Source organism: Perognathus longimembris, chromosome 2 (assembly GCF_023159225.1).
Source record: "Perognathus longimembris pacificus isolate PPM17 chromosome 2, ASM2315922v1, whole genome shotgun sequence".
Lineage (NCBI taxonomy): Eukaryota > Metazoa > Chordata > Mammalia > Rodentia > Heteromyidae > Perognathus > Perognathus longimembris.
In genome coordinates, this window is record NC_063162.1 from 47,668,741 (window position 1) to 47,686,979 (window position 18,239).

Consider the following 18,239-nt stretch of genomic DNA (forward strand, 5'->3'; position numbering starts at 1 on the left):
TCCTAGCTACTCAGAAGGCTGAAATCTGAGGATAGAGGGTCAAAGCCAGCTAAAGCACAAAAGTCCCCATGAGACCCTAATCTCCAATTAACCACTCAAAAACTGGAAGTGGCACTGTGGTTCAAAATGGTAGAGCACTAACCTTGAGCACAAAGAGGCGCAGGGATGGCACTCAAACCCCGAGTTCAAGCCCCACGATCCCCCCCCCAATTATATAAATTATTTCTCTTGTTGGTTGTGGTGGCACACCAGCTGATTATGCCTTTAATCCCAGCACATGGAAAGCTAAGGCAGAAGGATGACAAGCTAGAAGGCATTCTGGAGAGCATAGAGAGATCCTATTTAAGACAAAATATACACATCTACCTCTAAATTATTTTTCTAAGCTTAACAGAAACAATCTACATATCTATAGTTTATATACTATATATATATATATATATATAAATTATATGTAACTAAACTACTGAGGTTTTTTGCTCCCTAGTGGCACTGAGGATTGAAATCAGAGTTTAGCAGTATAGAAGGTCTTTTGTGTCATGGCCCCATTTTTTTTTTTTTTTTTTTTGCCAGTCCTGGGCCTTGGACTCAGGGCCTGAGCACTGTCCCTGGCTTCTTCCCGCTCAAGGCTAGCACTCTGCCACTTGAGCCACAGTACCGCTTCTGGCCGTTTTCTGTATATGTGGTGCTGGGGAATCGAACCTAGGGCCTCGTGTATCCGAGGCAGGCACTCTTGCTGCTAGGCTATATCCCCAGCCCCCATTTTTTTTTTAAAGCTAGTCTTTTCTACCAACATACTCATACTCTCTCATTTCCATACATCACCTGCCCTTCTTATACACCCAATATATAATATGCATCGACAGCTTACTATATGTCAAACAATAAGTACCAAATAAGTTACATATTTTATAAAGCTATACGTTAGGTACTGTTCTAAGCAATTAAGAAGTAATAACTCATTTACTATTCATAACACTGTTATAACATAGAGACAATTATTATCCTGATTTTACAGACAGGAAAATAAAGGACAATATTATTAATGCCAAATGATTTGGGCAACTAATAGAATAAACCTGAAATCCATTTTCTTTTTTCTTTCTTTTTTTTTGTTTTTTTTGCCAGTCCTGGGCCTTGGACTCAGCCTGAGCACTGTCCCTGGCTTCTTTTTGCTCAAGGCTAGCACTCTGCCACTTGAGCCACAGTGCCGCTTCTGGCCGTTTTCTGTATATGTGGTGCTAGGGAATCGAACCCAGGGCTTCATGCATACGAGGCGAGCACTCTTGCCACTAGGCCATATCCCCAGCCACCTGAAATCCATTTTCTAATATCAAAAAAACCCTGAAAGCACACACTGGAACAGGATGGTCAGAAAACACTCACCTCTTCCACAAGAGGCCAGTACTTGCAGTTACTGCAGAAGCTCCCAGGAAAGCCACCATCATTAATCTTCGCTTAGTCTGGGTGGGCTGTGATGCCCCATGGTACCACCGAGATCCCACAGCCAGTTCTGCCAATGCAGAGAAGGAGTTAAGACGAAACATCCTGTGGAAAAACAGTAGAAATGTCACTCTTACTGGGTGAGTGGTGGTAGTAGTATGGTGGTATCAACAGACATTGCTTAAGTGCTTGGTCTGTGGCAGACATTGTGTTTGTGAATCATCACTGCACACAGTATCCTACTTAATCTTCAGAACAATTTATTAGCAAGGCTTCTTACAAAACCCAATATGTCAAAGTAAAATGACATAAACCACATGATAACTTGAACAGGGAATAACAACCACTCAGGAAGTAAAGAAATAGCAGATGTGGGAAACAGCCACTACTTCCAGGACTGACACAGACACCAAGAAAGAATTTCTTCTGTAAAAGCCCAGAGATACCCTGAGTTCAAGCCCCACAACCTACAAAACAAAACTCAGAGACAGAACCCAGGCTCTGAGTTCCCTGGTACTGGCACCAAAAAAGTCTCATACCGGGCTGGGGACATGGCCTAGTGGCAAGAGTGCTTGCCTCGTATACATGAGGCCCTGGGTTCGATTCCCCAGCACCACATATATACAGAAAATGGCCAGAAGTGGCACTGTGGCTCAAGTGGCAGAGTGCTAGCCTTGAGCAAGAAGAAGCCAGGGACAGTGCTCAGGCCCTGAGTCCAAGGCCCAGGACTGGCAAAAAAAAAAAAAAAAAAAAAAAAAAAAAAAAAAGTCTCATACCTATAATCCTAGCTACTTAGAAAGCTGGATCTGAGGGTCTCCATTCGAAGCTAGTCCAGGCAGACCAATTCATTTAGATTCTTCTCTCCAATTGGTCAGAAAAAAAGCCAGAGTGGAAGGTATGGTTCAAATGGTAGAGTGATAGCTGTGAGTGAAAAGGCTGAGCAAGAGCCCTAGGCTCCAAGAACATGGCAAAAATATTGTTTTTTTTCTTCTCCAGTTACACACACACACACACACACACACACACACACACACACACACACACATTAGGATGGTTGAGGATTGAGACAATACACACAGAATACTTAATATACACCTGGAGTACAATCAAAAAGCAATAAACACTAACTGCCAAATTAGGGGTGACTGGGACAAAAGATCAGAGTGAAGCCTGGAGCCAGTGGCTCACACTTGTAATCCTAGCTACTCAGAAGGACACAAATATTGCTTAAAAAATAGCAATTCAGGGCTGGGAATATGGCCTAGTGGCAAAAGTGCTTGCCTCATATGCATAAAGCACTGGGTTCGATTCCTCAGCACCACATATATAGAAAAGGCCAGAAGTGGTGCTGGGGCTCTAGTGGCAGAGTGCTAGTAGCCTTGAGCAAAAGGAAGCCAGGGATAGTGCTCAGGCCTTGAGTTCAAGCCCCAGGACTGGCAAAAAAAAAAAAAAACCCAAACAAACAAATAATAGCAACTCATTAGCAGTGTAGTGAATAAACTGCAAAGAAGCATAGGAAAAGAGGTAACCAAGACATGATGAGTACAACCAGAAGGCCATAAACCTAAGAACTGTGTATCTTGGATGGGGATGAAAGGGAAAATCTGGTAGAGAACAATGGAAGATTCAAAAAGGATTGTACTCATGACTACCTGATTCATATAACTGTATCCCCTCTTTATATCAACTCTACAATAACAATTTTTTTAAAGATCATAAATCTTTGGTATTGGATGCTGATGAATGCTTAGATTAGTTTAGGTAAGTGTAGAAACCCAAAATAGAGCCAAACAAGAAAATTCCCAGGAAAACAATCAGACTCCAGTACCTAATATATATCAATATGTAAAGAACAGGAGATGTGGAAAATAAAAGGGGGAAAGAGATTAAAATAATAATGATAACACTAAGCAGTATGGTTGAAACTTAAAAGGACCAAGTATGAATACAGTAACCTAAGATCCAGTATCAACTTTACTCCTGGGCAGCTGTGTGCATAAAGGAAATTTATCTTCCCCTCAAATGAAAGCACTGTCTAGCTAGTGCTGGAAATATACAGCTCAGAGGTAGAGCAGTGCCTCATAAGTACAAGGACCTGAATTTGACCCCAATGTCATGTAAAAAAAAAAAATCTGTTCAAATGAGTTCAATGTTTCTTTTATCTCTTTACTGCTCTCATGTTTTGTTTTTGCTGGTAGAAAATACAATAACAAAATGTAATCTGTTTCATGGGGAGAAAGACTAAGATCAAATCTTGTATTCAAGATTGGTTAGTTTTAAAAAACCATTTCTCTGTGTTATGGCACTAGGGAATATTAAACCTTAGAAGTTCTGCGTTTTAGTATCATTCCATTTAAATTTTGATGCTGAAACTGAAATGTGTCTTTTCCTCATTTCAATACTGCCTTTAATCTCATTCCCTAAAGAATACATCAAAAGATATGTGTAAATATATTAGCTAGTAGAATTTTCATAAATGCCAAGTAAATAAAAATCCACTAAGAAAGACTCCATTATAATTTAATCCTAGCTCTGTGGTGAAAAAAAGTGTAACTGGTTGAGTTTTGATGAGAAACAGATTTAAGGAGATCAGCTTTCCAACAGTCCGGAAAAAACTGAATAGGCCAATCTGCAGCAGTTATGCAGTAATGAAGAGTAATATGCATATTTAATGGCATGTGTTAAATTAAGTAAAAGGCAATGCATTTGTTTTTCCTAATATACTGCCATGCTTGATGTCCCTCACCCCTACCATAAGGCATGACTCTTAAAAAATATCTTCCATGTTTGTGCAAAAAGATTAAAAAGTACTCTAAGAAATATCAAGGGAGGCAACTGAAAGATAATTTTGTTATGGAAGAAAAGCATCATCTATCAAAAAAGAAACTTCTAGAACAAGATTGTTAGAACCGTGTAACAGTATATCACTGCTGTACTTCAAAAGCTATATTAAGGCTATTAAGGGCTGGGAATATGGCCTAGTGGCAAGAGTGCTTGCCTCCTACACATGAAGCTCTCGGTTCGATTCCCCAGCACCACATATGTGGAAAACGGCCAGAAGGGGCGCTGTGGCTCAGGTAGCAGAGTGCTAGCCTTGAGCGGGAAGAAGCCAGGGACAGTGCTCAGGCCCTGAGTCCAAGGCCCAGGACTGGCCAAAAAAAAAAAAAAAAGGCTATTAAGCTTATTGCTTTTGGTAAATCTCAGAGTCACAGAAGTAAGAAATCACTTAACATATTTATTTTAAAGACGAAGGAATTAAGTGATTTACTCAGTAACTTAGTACAAAAATCTTACGTGGATCTTAGCATTTCTGACTCCCAAATAAATAATCTAAATAGAAAAAATGTTTTAACATCTGTTAAACCACCACACATAAACAACCACACATTCTAAAAGGAAATCAAAGGGTAAAGATCAGTAGTAGAGTGCTTGGCTAGCATGCAAAAGGGTCTCTAGGTTCAATCCCCACCACTACAAAAAATAAAACACAAAGACATAAAATGTTCAACTGTAGAAAGGTCAATAATAATGTAACATAAGGTAATACAAGTATTAAAAAAAATTTTAATCAAAACAGTGTTAGTAAAACATCATAAACCGAGGAGGAAGATTGCGCCGCCACAGTAGGGAGGCACCCCAACTCGCTCCAATTGAATAGCGTGCTGGGAACTCCAGCACCCAACACCCCATCAAGAACCCAGCAAAACCAGCAGCCAGAAGCAATAGAGAAACGCAGGAAATGAAAAAGAACAAAAAAAGAAGAGTCTATAACCTGCACAGAGCCGGAAAATCTCCGGGGTACCCTTCCCCCACCCGCCGACCCTGGCCCGAACAGGGCCAGGCTGGGAAAGGGGACCGGGGCCGGCAAACTGACTGCCGAAAAGTCATGCCAGGAGCGCGGAGTCCAGACAGCAGGACTCCACGGAACCCAGGGAAATGCGGACCGATTGAGACAGACGGCAGCGGCGAGGGGAAGTTCGGGACCGCATGGCGGGGATCGGACGTGAGCGGTGGGGGAGCCGAGCAGGAGCCCGGGCCGCCACCACCAAATGACCACCCAGCACCCCACCCCTGAAGGGCCAACAGCAGCGCGAGACACACACACACAATCCAGGACCAGTAAGTTCCCCATTACCCCCTCCCACAACGGGAAACCAGCTATCAGAGACCCAAACCCTACAAAAAGCTAGAACTCCCTCCCTCCCCCTCTCCACCCCGAGGGAACAAAGAACCCCCAAATCAGGCCGTAAAAGCTCCCTTCAGACTCCAGGAGGACACAGGAGCTAGCAGGGGAGGGGCGGAGCAGCGCCAAGGCAGCAGAGGAGCCTGAACCTGCCTCACCGGCCCCACCCCCCTTCCCAACAGGGGACAGGGACCAGCAGGCATTGGAAGCCCCACCTGAGGCACCTGGGCCTTGCGGACTTTTTCAACAAAAGCCACAGGCGCGTTGGTGGGCAATACCAGCCCAGCAAGGACACCTGGGTCCGATCAGACACACCCCTGGCAGCGGAGGCGCAGTCTGTGGACGCTAACCCGCGCCCGGACACTTGATTCCACTGGGGCCCATACATACTACCCCCCACAGCAAACTCGCGGGAGGGCACAAGCACACCCGAACAACCCGGGCCCGCTCTGGTAGGCATACCCCGCACAGGTGGGCAGGGCACCCCCCCCCCGGCGGCAGTGCCTGCTCTGATAGGTGCACCTGCACAAGAGGGCAGAGCCCCCCAAGCGGCAGCACCCACTCAGTTTGGAGCATTTTGCATAAGTGGGTGGGCCGCCCCTCAACAACACCGGCCCCGGAGTAATCCACACAGGAGGACAAACCACCTGAGAGGTGAGCTCCTCTGACCAAGATACAGAGTGGGGGGAAAAAAGAACCAAATAGGAGAAAAGCCTCCACGCCACGCTGAATCAGCGACCAGCAAACCCCCACCAGGGGCATGCTAGGGTCAGCACAACACAGCGGCAGGACACTATCAGCAGAGAAAGACACAGAACCTACCCACCCCCAAGTTCAGGGAGGGTGACCACCCTGGCAACAACCAAGTAGGTCACGCTCACCCATTGGGCAGCAAGGTTCAACAGCCAAACTCAAACCCAGAGCCAGGACACAAGTCTCCCACTGACAGACCAGTGGGAACCAGCACAAAGCCAAACCAGGGAAGCTACCCACAGATCTCCAGATGCGCAAATCACAAAGAAATATAACACAGTTCATCAAAGGGCAAGCCAATTCGCCAGCTCCAAAAAGCAGCACGACTGAAGAGAAGATGGAGAATATAAAATCAGCTGAGGCTATGTTAGCAGAAATGATGGAAAGTCTCAGAAACGAAATCAGAAAACAATTCCAGGAGTTTAGAGTGGAAGTCTCGAAGGACATCCAGGAAGCCAAGAAAGAAATGGAAGCAAAAATGGATACAGTGAAAATCTCCATTAAAGAAGACCTTAAAATCCTGAGAAGTGAAATGCATGAAAAAATAGATTTAAAATACAACTCTTTAAAGGAAGAAATTTCCACGATCAGAGCTGATCTGGTAACCATAAATAGCTCTCTGACATCCATAAACTCCGCAACTGAATCCACAGCACAAAGAATTGACCATATTGAATCCAGAATCTCTCTCTTGGACAATGATGCAGCTGATAAGAACCAGAAAATTACCACACTCCAAGAAATGGTAAAGCTCCAGGGCAGATTAATCCAGGAGCTAGTGGACAAAGACAAAAGATATAATCTGCACATAATTGGAATAGAAGAAGGAGCTGAATACCAGAGCAGAGGGATTCAACATATTTTCAATAAAGTTATTGCATAAAACTTCCCCAATCTCACAAGGGACCCCATCCAGGTAACCGAAGCCTATAGGACACCTGGCAGACCAGACCCCAGAAAAGCCACGCCAAGGCACATAATATTCAAGACTTCAGATTTAAGGAATAAAGAGCAAATTTTGAATTCAGCCAAAGCGAAGAAAGAAATCTATTACAAAGGGAAGAGGATCCGAATAACAGCAGCCCTCTCCACACAAACCTACCATGCATGAAGAGAATGGAAGAACACCATCCAAGTTCTACAGGCCAACAAGTGCCAACCTAGAATAAAATATCCAGCGAATCTGGAATTCATATTTGAGGGGAAAACCAGATCTTTCCATAGCAAAGAGGATCTAAGGGAGTATGTGAATAAAAAAACAGCCCTACAGCGAATTCTAAGAGGGGAATTCCACCCAACAGAAATTGTACAGGACACACAGACAGAAACAGAAAGAAACTACAATAGCCAGAGCCCAACAGAAAGAGCAGCTCACTAAAGACAAGAAAAAAAAAAAAAGAGGAAAAACAGCCCAACAAGACAATGGAAGGAGAAAAAACACTCATATCCTTGATCTCTTTGAATATAAACGGTATAAACTCTCCAATAAAGAGGAGCAGACTGGCAGAATGGATCCGCAAACAAAAAGTTGCCATCTGTTGTCTACAAGAGACCCACCTTACAGGAAGGGATAAAAACAGGCTCCAAATGAAAGGATGGAGCAAGATCTTCCAAGCAAACGCACCTACCAAAATGGCAGGAGTAGCCATCCTGATCTCAGACAAGCTGGACTTCTCATTAAAATCAACTCAAAAAGACAAAGAAGATCACTAAATTTTAATACAAGGAAAAATCCAGAATCAAGACATTACAGTGATAAATGTATACTCATCGAAAAAAGAGGCCATACATATGTCAAGCAAATTCTCACAGAACTACAGCACAAGATAGACCCAAACACAATCATAGTGGGTGACTTTAATACCCCACTCTCTCCAAGAGACAGATCCAACACCCAGAGGATTAGCAAGGGAGCTGAGGACCTAAGTAACACCATATCCTAAATGGATCTGACAGACCTATACAGAATCTTCCATCCTACAAAGACCCAATACACCTTCTTCTCAGCAGCCCATGGATCATACTCCAAAATAGACCATGTCATAGCCCACACAAAGAACCTCAGCAAATACAAAAGTATTGACGTCATCCCATGCATTATATCTAACCACAGTGGATTAAAGGTAACCCTCAATAACAAGGGTTACCACAGAGGCTATACACATCGTTGGAGGCTAAACCCCACACTGTTATACAACATTTGGGCCACAGACCAAATTAAAGATGAAATCAACAAATTCATAAGCCACAATGACAATGAAAATACATCATTAAGAAAACTATGGGACACAGCTAAGGCAGTACTGAGGGGCAAGATCATGGCCCTCAGCACTCACATTAAAAGAATGGAAGCAGAGCAGGTGAATAACCTCATGATGAAACTAAAACAACTGGAGAAACAAGAAATGATAGAACCTAAAATGATTAGGAGGAGAGAGATCACAAAGATTAAAGAAGAGATAAATCTGATTGAAAATAGAAAGACCATTCAACAAATAAATAAGACTAAAAGCTGGTTCTTTGAGAAAATAAATAAAATTGACAGACCCCTCGCAAGACTTACAAAAAAAAGAAGAGAAGAGACTCATATACGTAAAATCAGGGACTCCACCGGAAAAATTACACAAGTAAACACGATATTCAAACAATCATAAGGAACTATTTCTAGAACCTCTACTCACTAAAAAACAATAATTTTACAAAAATGGATCAATTCTTAGAGAAGTATAAACTGCCCAAACTGAACCAAGAAGAAATAAATCAACTAAACAAACCAATAACTTACAGCGAGATACAGGGGGTAATCAAGAACCTCCCAACAAAGAAAAGCCCAGGCCCAGATGGATTCACCAACGAATTCTATAAAACCTTTAGTGAGGAACTAATACCAATACTCCTCAAACTCTTCTGCGAAATATAAACAGAGGGAAAAATCCCAAACTCATTCTATGAAGCTAATATCATACTCATTCCCAAACCAGGCAAAGACCCAACAAAAAAAAGAGAACTACAGACCAATATCACTAATGAACACAGACACAAAGCTCCTCGATAAAATATTAGCTAACAGGATCCAGAAACTGATCAAGAAAATTATACATCATGACCAAGTAGGCTTCATCCCACAGTCACAAGGATGGTTCAACATCCGTAAATCAATCAACATAATTCACCACATAAACAGAACTAAAATCAAGAATCACATTGTTATCTCAGTCGATGCCCAAAAAGCATTTGACAAAATACAACATCCATACTTATTAAAAGCTCTGAAGAGAACAGGAATAGATGTAACATTCCTCAAAACAATAAAAGCCATTTACAACAGACCAACTGCTAACATCATATTAAATGGAGAGAAACTTAAATCATTCCCCCTAAACTCAGGAACAAGACAAGGATGCCCACTCTCCCCACTTCTTTTCAACATAGTGCTGGAATCCCTAGCCATAGCAATAAGGCAAGAGGAGGACATCAAAGGGATCCGCATCGGCAAGGAAGAAATCAAACTATCCCTATTCGCAGACGACATGATCTTATATCTGAAGGACCCAAAAAACTCAGTCCCCAAACTCCTACATCTAATAAACCATTCTGGCAAAGTAGCATGATACAAAATCAATCCACAAAAGTCAGCAGCTTTTCTGTACACCAGCAATGCACAAGCAGAAAAGGAAATTATGGAAACAATTCCATTTACAGTAGCCAAAAAAAGAATAAAGTACCTAGGGATCAACCTAACCAAGGATGTGACGGACCTATTTAATGAGAACTATAAAAATCTAATAAGGGAAATCAAAGAAGACACAAGGAGATGGAAAGACCTCCCATACTCATGGGTAGGCAGAATCAACATAGTGAAAATGGCTATATTGCCCAAATTGTTAAACAAATTCAATACAATCCCTATCAAAATCCCAGTTACATTCTTCACTGAAATAGAGAAAGCAATCCATAAATTCATATGGAACAGCAAAAGACCTAGAATAGCCAAAGCAATTCTAGGGGAAAAAAAGCAGTGCAGGAGGTATCACAATACCAGACTTCAAGCTCTACTATAGGGCCATCATAACAAAAACAGCCTAGTACTGGTATAAAAACAGACTGGACGACCAATGGATCAGAATTGAAGATCCAGAAATAAAACCACACTCTCACAGTCAGCTGATATTCGACAAAGGAGCTAAAGACATACAATGGAATAAACACAGCCTCTTCAATTACTGGTGCTGGGAGAACTGGGCAGCCATATGCAGAAAACTCAAAGTAGACCCAAGCCTATCACCATGCACCAAGATCTACTCAAAATGGATCAAAGACCTCAATATCAGACCTGAATCCTTGAAACTACTGAAGGACAGAGTAGGAAAGACACTAGAACTTATAGGCACAGGAAGGAACTTCCTGAATATAGCCCCAGGGGCACAACAAATAGGGGAGAGACTCGACAAATGGGACTACTACAAAATCAAAAGTTTCTGCACAGCTAAGGAGATAGCCACCAAAATAGAAAGACAGCCAACTATATGGGAAAGGATCTTTACCAGCACAGAAACAGACAAAGGCCTAATATCTGTCATCTACAGAGAACTCAAAAAACTAAGCCCCTCCAAGCCCAATAAACCAATTAGGAAATGGGCAAAGGAGCTAAAGAGAGACTTCACAAGAGAAGAGATAAAAATGGCAAAGAAACATATGAGGAAATGTTCAACATCCCTGGCAGTAAAGGAAATGCAAATAAAAACAACCTGAGATACCACCTCACTCCAGTTAGAATGGCCTATACTCTGAACTTAGGCAACACCAAATGCTGGAGGGGGTGCGGGGAAAGAGGAACCCTTCTTCATTGTTGGTGGGAGTACAAATTAGTACAACCACTTTGGAGATCAGTATGGAGGTTTCTCAAAAAGCTCAATATAGACCTACCCTATAACCCAGCCATACCACTCCTAGGCATCTATCCGGAACAGCAGGCCCAAGATATCAAAAAGACATTTGCACTTCCACGTTTATCACTGCACAATTCACAATAGCCAAAATATGGAATCAACCCAGATGCCCCTCCACAGATGAATGGATCCAAAAAATATGGTACCTATACACAATGGAATACTACATAGCGATTAGGAATGGTGAAATATTGTTATTCGCAGGGAAATGGTCAGAACTTGAACAAATAATGTTGAGCGAGACAAGCCTAGAACACAGAAAACAAAGGTGCATGATCTCCCTGATATATGACTGTTAAGATGGGGTGACAGAGAGACAGTAGAGACCAGGTCTGTGAAACCAAAAACTGCTTGTCAAATGGTATTTCCCACAGGATTGGGTCAGCGACCCAACATTATGTAACTAAAACCACACAACTGCTCAACATATAAAGGTCAAAAATTGACCTCTCAGTGGAATACAACAGCTCAAAAGCTATGTATGTACGTTCATATAAGACTACGGTCGACATATTGTCTAATGTCGACATTACATTTAAAGCCCTAGGTGAATTTTCTTGGGCGTAGGCCACGTGGCTACTGTATATGTTCTTGGTACATTGGGTATTGTATATATGTCTACCTGACCTAGGGAAGGGAAAGAGAAACAGGGTGTAAGATATCACAAGAAATGTACACACTGCCCTACTATGTCACTGTACCCTTTTTGCATAACACCTTGTCAAAAAATTTTTGGTTAATTAATAAGCAAATTTTAAAAAACATCATAAACCAATAGAAAGCTGAGACATAGAAAGTCAGTTGGAGAAAGTAAAATGTGTCTGAAAACTAGGAAAGGATAGTTATTCTCACTCATAATGGGAGAATCCAAATTAACACTATGCTGAGAGGGGCTGGAGGTAGAGCTCAGTGGTAGAGCACCTGCCTAGCATGCACAGGCCGTATCTCCAACACTGCAAAGTCAAAACCAATAAACCTACACTAAGACATTGTTTTCAAACCAGTACAATTTCGCTGATTTGAAAACACACTCGGCAATGTTACAGAATGTCAGTATGAATGAAATGTTAATTGATACAATCTCTAAAGGGAAATTTGGTAGCATCCATCAAAATTACTTGCATAAACTGCAAAAGTTGGCCCCCAAACACCCCTTCTGATAATTTATTGATATATCTATTTGTATCATAGTTTAAAACGGCAAGATATTAAGAACTATTCATCTCCAAAAATAACCAGCAAAAGACTGGGCTGGAGGTGTGGCTCAAGTGGTAGAGCATCAGCCAGAGTACAAGGCTCTGGGTTCAAATTATTACAAAAAAGAAGCAACAACAAAACCCAAACTATTAGTCTGAAAATTATTACAGTCAAATTTCTGGCTTGGTTTTTACCACTGTTTCTAAATATAAGCCTAAGATATGGAATCTAAGGAACATTATTACTTTTCTATACTGTTTCTTGGATCAGCCCTTTTTAAGTCTTATCTCATATAACAACATAATTACCACTGTTAAACTAGAACATGCCTGTAATCTCAGCACTAGAGAGGCTGAAACAGGAGGATGAAGAGCTTGAAGTCAGCCTGGGCTATAGAGCAAGATGCTGCCTTAAGAAACAATATAGCCTAGTGGCAAGAGTGCCTGCCTCGGATACACGAGGCCCTAGGTTCGATTCCCCAGCACCACATATACAGAAAAACGGCCAGAAGCAGCGCTGTGGCTCAAGTGGCAGAGTGCTAGCCTTGAGCGGGAAGAAGCCAGGGACAGTGCTCAGGCCCTGAGTCCAAGGCCCAGGACTGGCCAAAAAAAAAAAAAAAAACGAGAACTAATAAAACTGAACAATAAGAAATTTAGGACTATCTTGGGCTACTTTGTCTCAAAAAATTCTATTTTGATTTCTTCTTCTGAATTCCTGTAGAATTAACAGTGTACCCTTACTATGATATATTTTAAAAGTCATTTTATATATAGCCCAAGGGGATTATGAACCTAAGCTTAAAGTGTCTCATAGTCAATGCATATGCAGTTATTACCAACAGTAATAACAAGTCTTACTACAATTATACTAGATAGTAACTACTCCTAGCTACTATTGGCCAGCAATGTGATGAGTGGAAGCTTTCTTCAGACACTGTATTCTAGAAATCATAGGGTGACTATTTCTAAGCTTTGTCTGGTTTTAAGAGTTCATTTCAGAAAAACAAAATGTAAGTGTTTTGTATGTTGGGAGAAACAAGACCATCCTAAATGGTTACAGATGAGATAACACTCTACATTAGCTTCATCAACTTAAGTAAATTTCACATTATCTTAAATGTCTAATCTCCATTACGTCATTCGAGTCATTAGCTATATACCGAGTAAGATATTATAAGGACACTACAACTGGCATGGAGATGAGTAAGACATGATCTCTACCTACAAATACCTTATAATTTGGTAGTGGAGATAAAAAAAAACTACCATTGTGCAAGTCAGGAAAAAAATGTATAGGTTAGAAAATGTATAGGTTGGAATTCAATTGCACTAGGTTGGAAAGTTCAAAGTGCTCAGGAAATGCTTCAATAAAGAAAATTTAACTACTTAAAGTAGGAAAAAACTAAGCCTTCTTTACAAAAGAGTTTGACAGAAAGTGCTGTTTAGGTCGTTTTATCACTAGATGATAAGACACATAGAGAATTATCTGAAGAATGGAAAGATACCATAAATAAAATCCTTTATCTTTTTCATTAGCTGTACACAAGGATTTCACTGCAATATTTCCGTAATAAAAATTATTTTCCAGTACCAGAGTTTGAACTTGACCTTATGTGTGCTAGATAAATGGTCCATCGCTTGAGCCACCGCCCTACCCATAAATAAAAATTTTACTGCATTACTATGACACTGCTCAAAATGTAGCACTATGTTGACTTAAATGATGACAAATCCTATTTAAAATATTTTTATATACTTCTTTTGGATAAAATAAATCAGACTGGAAGTTCTGCACTGAAGATACCAGCATAACTGCCAAAAAATAGTAAAGATTAATGTTCACATACAGAAAAGATGTGTTTTCCTAGCTCAAAGCAACATTACTGACAATAAATGAGGAAAGCTCACACTTCAGCTAAGCCTGCTCTAAGTATTTTCCTAAATAGCAGAGAAAACGATTTCAGATGATCTGGATGAAAATGTAAAGTTAATTTAATACATATAGGTCTCTATAATAGAGAAAACAGATAATTATAGGAACATGAGTCATCTCATGGAATTGTTAGGTTTTTACATAGAACATCTGTACATATTCTTGCTAAAGGATTCTACTGGAAACCAGGTCAGCACATTCATGGGTCACTTTTCTATACTTTCCTACACACATGTGTATGCATGTGCACATGTTCTCACACACACACAGAGTTATTTTTTGAGGTAATAAAATTTGAAACTTTTTTTTTGGGGGGGGGTCTCTTTTTTTGGTACTGGGGATCAAACCCAGGATGTTGCACTTGCAAGGCAAGCATTTTGCCACTGAGCTAACTCCCAACCACTAAACTTATATTTCTTGAAGGAAGATGTAAAGAGTAATAATTTCCCATTCTGAAATGTGATAAGGAGGAGAGAATATAAATCAACCAAAGAAATAAGTCAATTTAAAATGTAAATAAATCATCCAAGAAACAATGATGAACAAAATAACTTTCTGAAACCTCCAGGATGTACTAATGTGTCCAGATCATGATATTTATTTACTGATTTGTTTTAGATACAGGGTTTCAGTTCAGTCTGACTTTGACATATGCTTTTCCTTTTTCCTGCCTTAAGTTTCCTGTGTGTGTTACCACACCTGTCTTAGTATACATTTAGTATTTAAAATTTCCATAAAAGTCAGTTTTAAGGCAATTTTCAACTCACCTTGCAAAACAGTTTGTCACAGAGCTTTTTCTGTTTTTTTGGTTTTTTTTTGGCCAGTCCTGGGCCTTGGACTCAGGGCCTGAGCACCTTCCCTGGCTTCTTCCCGCTCAAGGCTAGCACTCTGCTACCTGAGCCACAGCGCCCCTTCTGGCCGTTTTCCATATATGTGGTGCTGGGGAATTGAACTGAGAGCTTCATGTGTAGGAGGCAAGCACTCTTGCCACTAGGCCATATTCCCAGCCCCTCTGTTTTGTTTTGTTTTTTGTCCGTGATGAGTCTTGAACTCAAGGCCTGGACATTGTCCCGGATCTTTTGCTCAAGGCTAGTGCTTCTGATTTTCTAATGGTTAACTGGAGATAAAAGTGTCAAAAAGCCTAGGCTGGCTATGAACTTCAATCCTCAGATCTCAGTTTTATAGTTGATAAATACTCTCAGTGCCACGGGGGGGGAGGGAGATAAAAAAATATAGCTATCAAGTAAGGAAAGTTTAGACATTACTGCAAAGCAAATTAGTGCCAAGAAAGTGTTGTTTACATAAGCCCTAAAGTTAGGGTGAATAAAAATGAAGGAAGAGAAATACTCCAGAAGCACTGATAAAAACTCATTTTTTTTTTTGCTCTTCATTTTCCTCAACATCTTTGACTTATGTTCATTTTTTTTAAATCTAAAACTAAGATACATTTCAATTTCAAGTCTTTATCAGGCCTCAAACATTTTGTGATCACATTATTATTATTTTCAGCAAAACTAGCATTAACAAAATTTTAACACAAAGCAAAATTTCATTTAAGGTATTTGTTGAAGTACTTTTTTCAGTCTAATAAATATCAACCTGGAAAATCCTAAACCTCTTTCAGAATATTAACTATTTAGTGGTGGTGTTATTGTTATATTGGTCCTGAGGCTAGAACTCAGAGCCTGGACACTATCTCTGAGCTTTTGTGTTCAGGCGAGTGCTCTTCCACTAGAGCCACATGTCTATTTCTGGCTTTTGGTAGTTAATTGGAGATTAATTAGTCTCACAGACTTTCCTTCCTGAGCTGGCTTTGAATTGTGATCCTTAGAGCTCAGCCTCCTCAGTAGATAGGATTACAGTAGCACACACCTGCACCCAGCTTAACCTTATTTATTTATTTATTTATTTGTTTATTTATTTATTTATTTATTTTGCTAGTCCTGGGCCTTAAACTTAGGGCCTGAGCACTGTCCCTGGCTTCTTTTTGCTCAAGGCTAGCACTCTGCCACTTGAGCCACAGTACCACTTCTGGCTGTTTTCTGTATATGTGGTGCTGGGGAATTGAAATATATGAGGCAAGCATTCTTGCTACTAGGCCATATCCACAGCCCCCCTTAACCTTAATATTTATTATCAAGTCAAAACATGAAGTTTATTAGGCTGAGGTTTGCTATGACATATGTATATATGTGCATATCTGTATATTATATATGATTTTAAAATATCAGGATTAGCTGAGGATAATTTGAATAGGACATATTAGTTTGTATAGGATATATTATAGATAGATACATAGATATTAATTTGTATAGTATATATTATAGATAATGACAAAAGAACGGGTAATACAGAATATATTGAAACTCACCAAACAGCAATTATACATTTATTGTGTGACAAGTACTCCAAAATAAACTAAGTTTAAAAATAATCACCTACCAATAATAATAATATAGAAAACAAGAGAAAAATAATAGTGTATAAAAAATCACACCTAAAATATAACTTGAAGAAAATTAAAAAGAAAAAAACTTCAATGCATGATTTCTCATGACCCACCTCTACTATAGGCTATGTTGTAAGAAAAGACAGACTATGAAAAGTCACAAAGAAGAAAAGTGCCAATAGGGTCTAAGATTGATTTAAAATTACCATAGGGGGGCTGGGAATATGGCCTAGTGGCAAGAGTGCTTGCCTTTTATACATGAAGCCCTAGGTTCGATTCCTCAGTACCACATATATAGGAAAACGGCCAGAAGTGGCACTGTGGCTCAAGTGGTCGAGTGTTAGCCTTGAGCAAAAAGAAGCCAGGGACAGTGCTCAGGTCCTGAGTCCAAGCCCCAGGACTGGCAAAAAACAAACAAACACAACAAACAAAAACAAAATAAATAAATAAATAAAATTACCATAGGGAAAACTAAGTTCACAATAAGTCTGAAAATACTTTTGAAAAGTGTTTGGGTAGATGAGAGAAAAGGCTCCAAAGGAAGAGACTTTAAAGTACATGTGGTTTGAAAATGCTATCCTGTAATTATTAGAAAGAAGAAAAAATAATCTAAACAACTTAATTTGTATAGGATACATTATAGAGAACGACAAAAGAACTGGTAATACAGAATACATTGAAACTCACCAAATAGGGACTGTGCATTTATTGTGTGATGAGTATTCCAAAATAAACTAAGTTTAAAAATAACCACCTACCAATGATTGAAAAAATAAGATATCAATACACAACCACTTGAAAGGCAAAAATTGAAAGTAGGAACATATCAAGTCTTGACAAGGATTTGGAGCAATGAGCCCTGTCATACACTGCTGATGAAAAGTAAAATATATAACCACTTAGAAAGTACTTTGACAGCATCTCAATTTGTTGAACATTTTGAGAAATTTACATATATAATGTACAAAAACATACACGAGTGTGCATAGCATCTATAAGATAAGAAATATGGTCAGATGCAGTGGCTAACACCTGTAATCCTAACTTGGGAGGCAGAAATCTGTGGATTGAGGTTCAAGGACAGTCTGGGGGGAAAAAAGAAATTCTGGAGCATCTATCTCAACCAGTGGCTAGAGTAGTGACATCCCAGGCTGGTTACCTGTCATCCCAACTATAAGGAAAGCACAATGGCTGGGTGTAGTGGTGCATGTTTGTCATCTGGGGAACACAAATAAGAGGATGCCAACTTGGGCCTAAGGCCCAAGAGAACGTGTAAAACATAAACTGGACACATGGCATCTGTCTTCTAAGTGCTAGACTGTACATTCAATCC

At 40.1% G+C, this 18,239-nt stretch overlaps 1 protein-coding gene across 1 annotated transcript in view; it reads right to left on the reverse strand.

The window, feature by feature from the left end:
• Positions 1-18,239, reverse strand: part of Micu1 (mitochondrial calcium uptake 1) — a 149,765-nt gene that overhangs the window by 116,408 nt on the left and 15,118 nt on the right. The window contains exon 2 of the mRNA XM_048338988.1: positions 1,387-1,548. Within this exon, the coding sequence (XP_048194945.1) occupies positions 1,387-1,547 (161 nt within the window). The 5' untranslated portion in view covers position 1,548. The remainder of the gene's footprint in view (positions 1-1,386; positions 1,549-18,239) is intronic.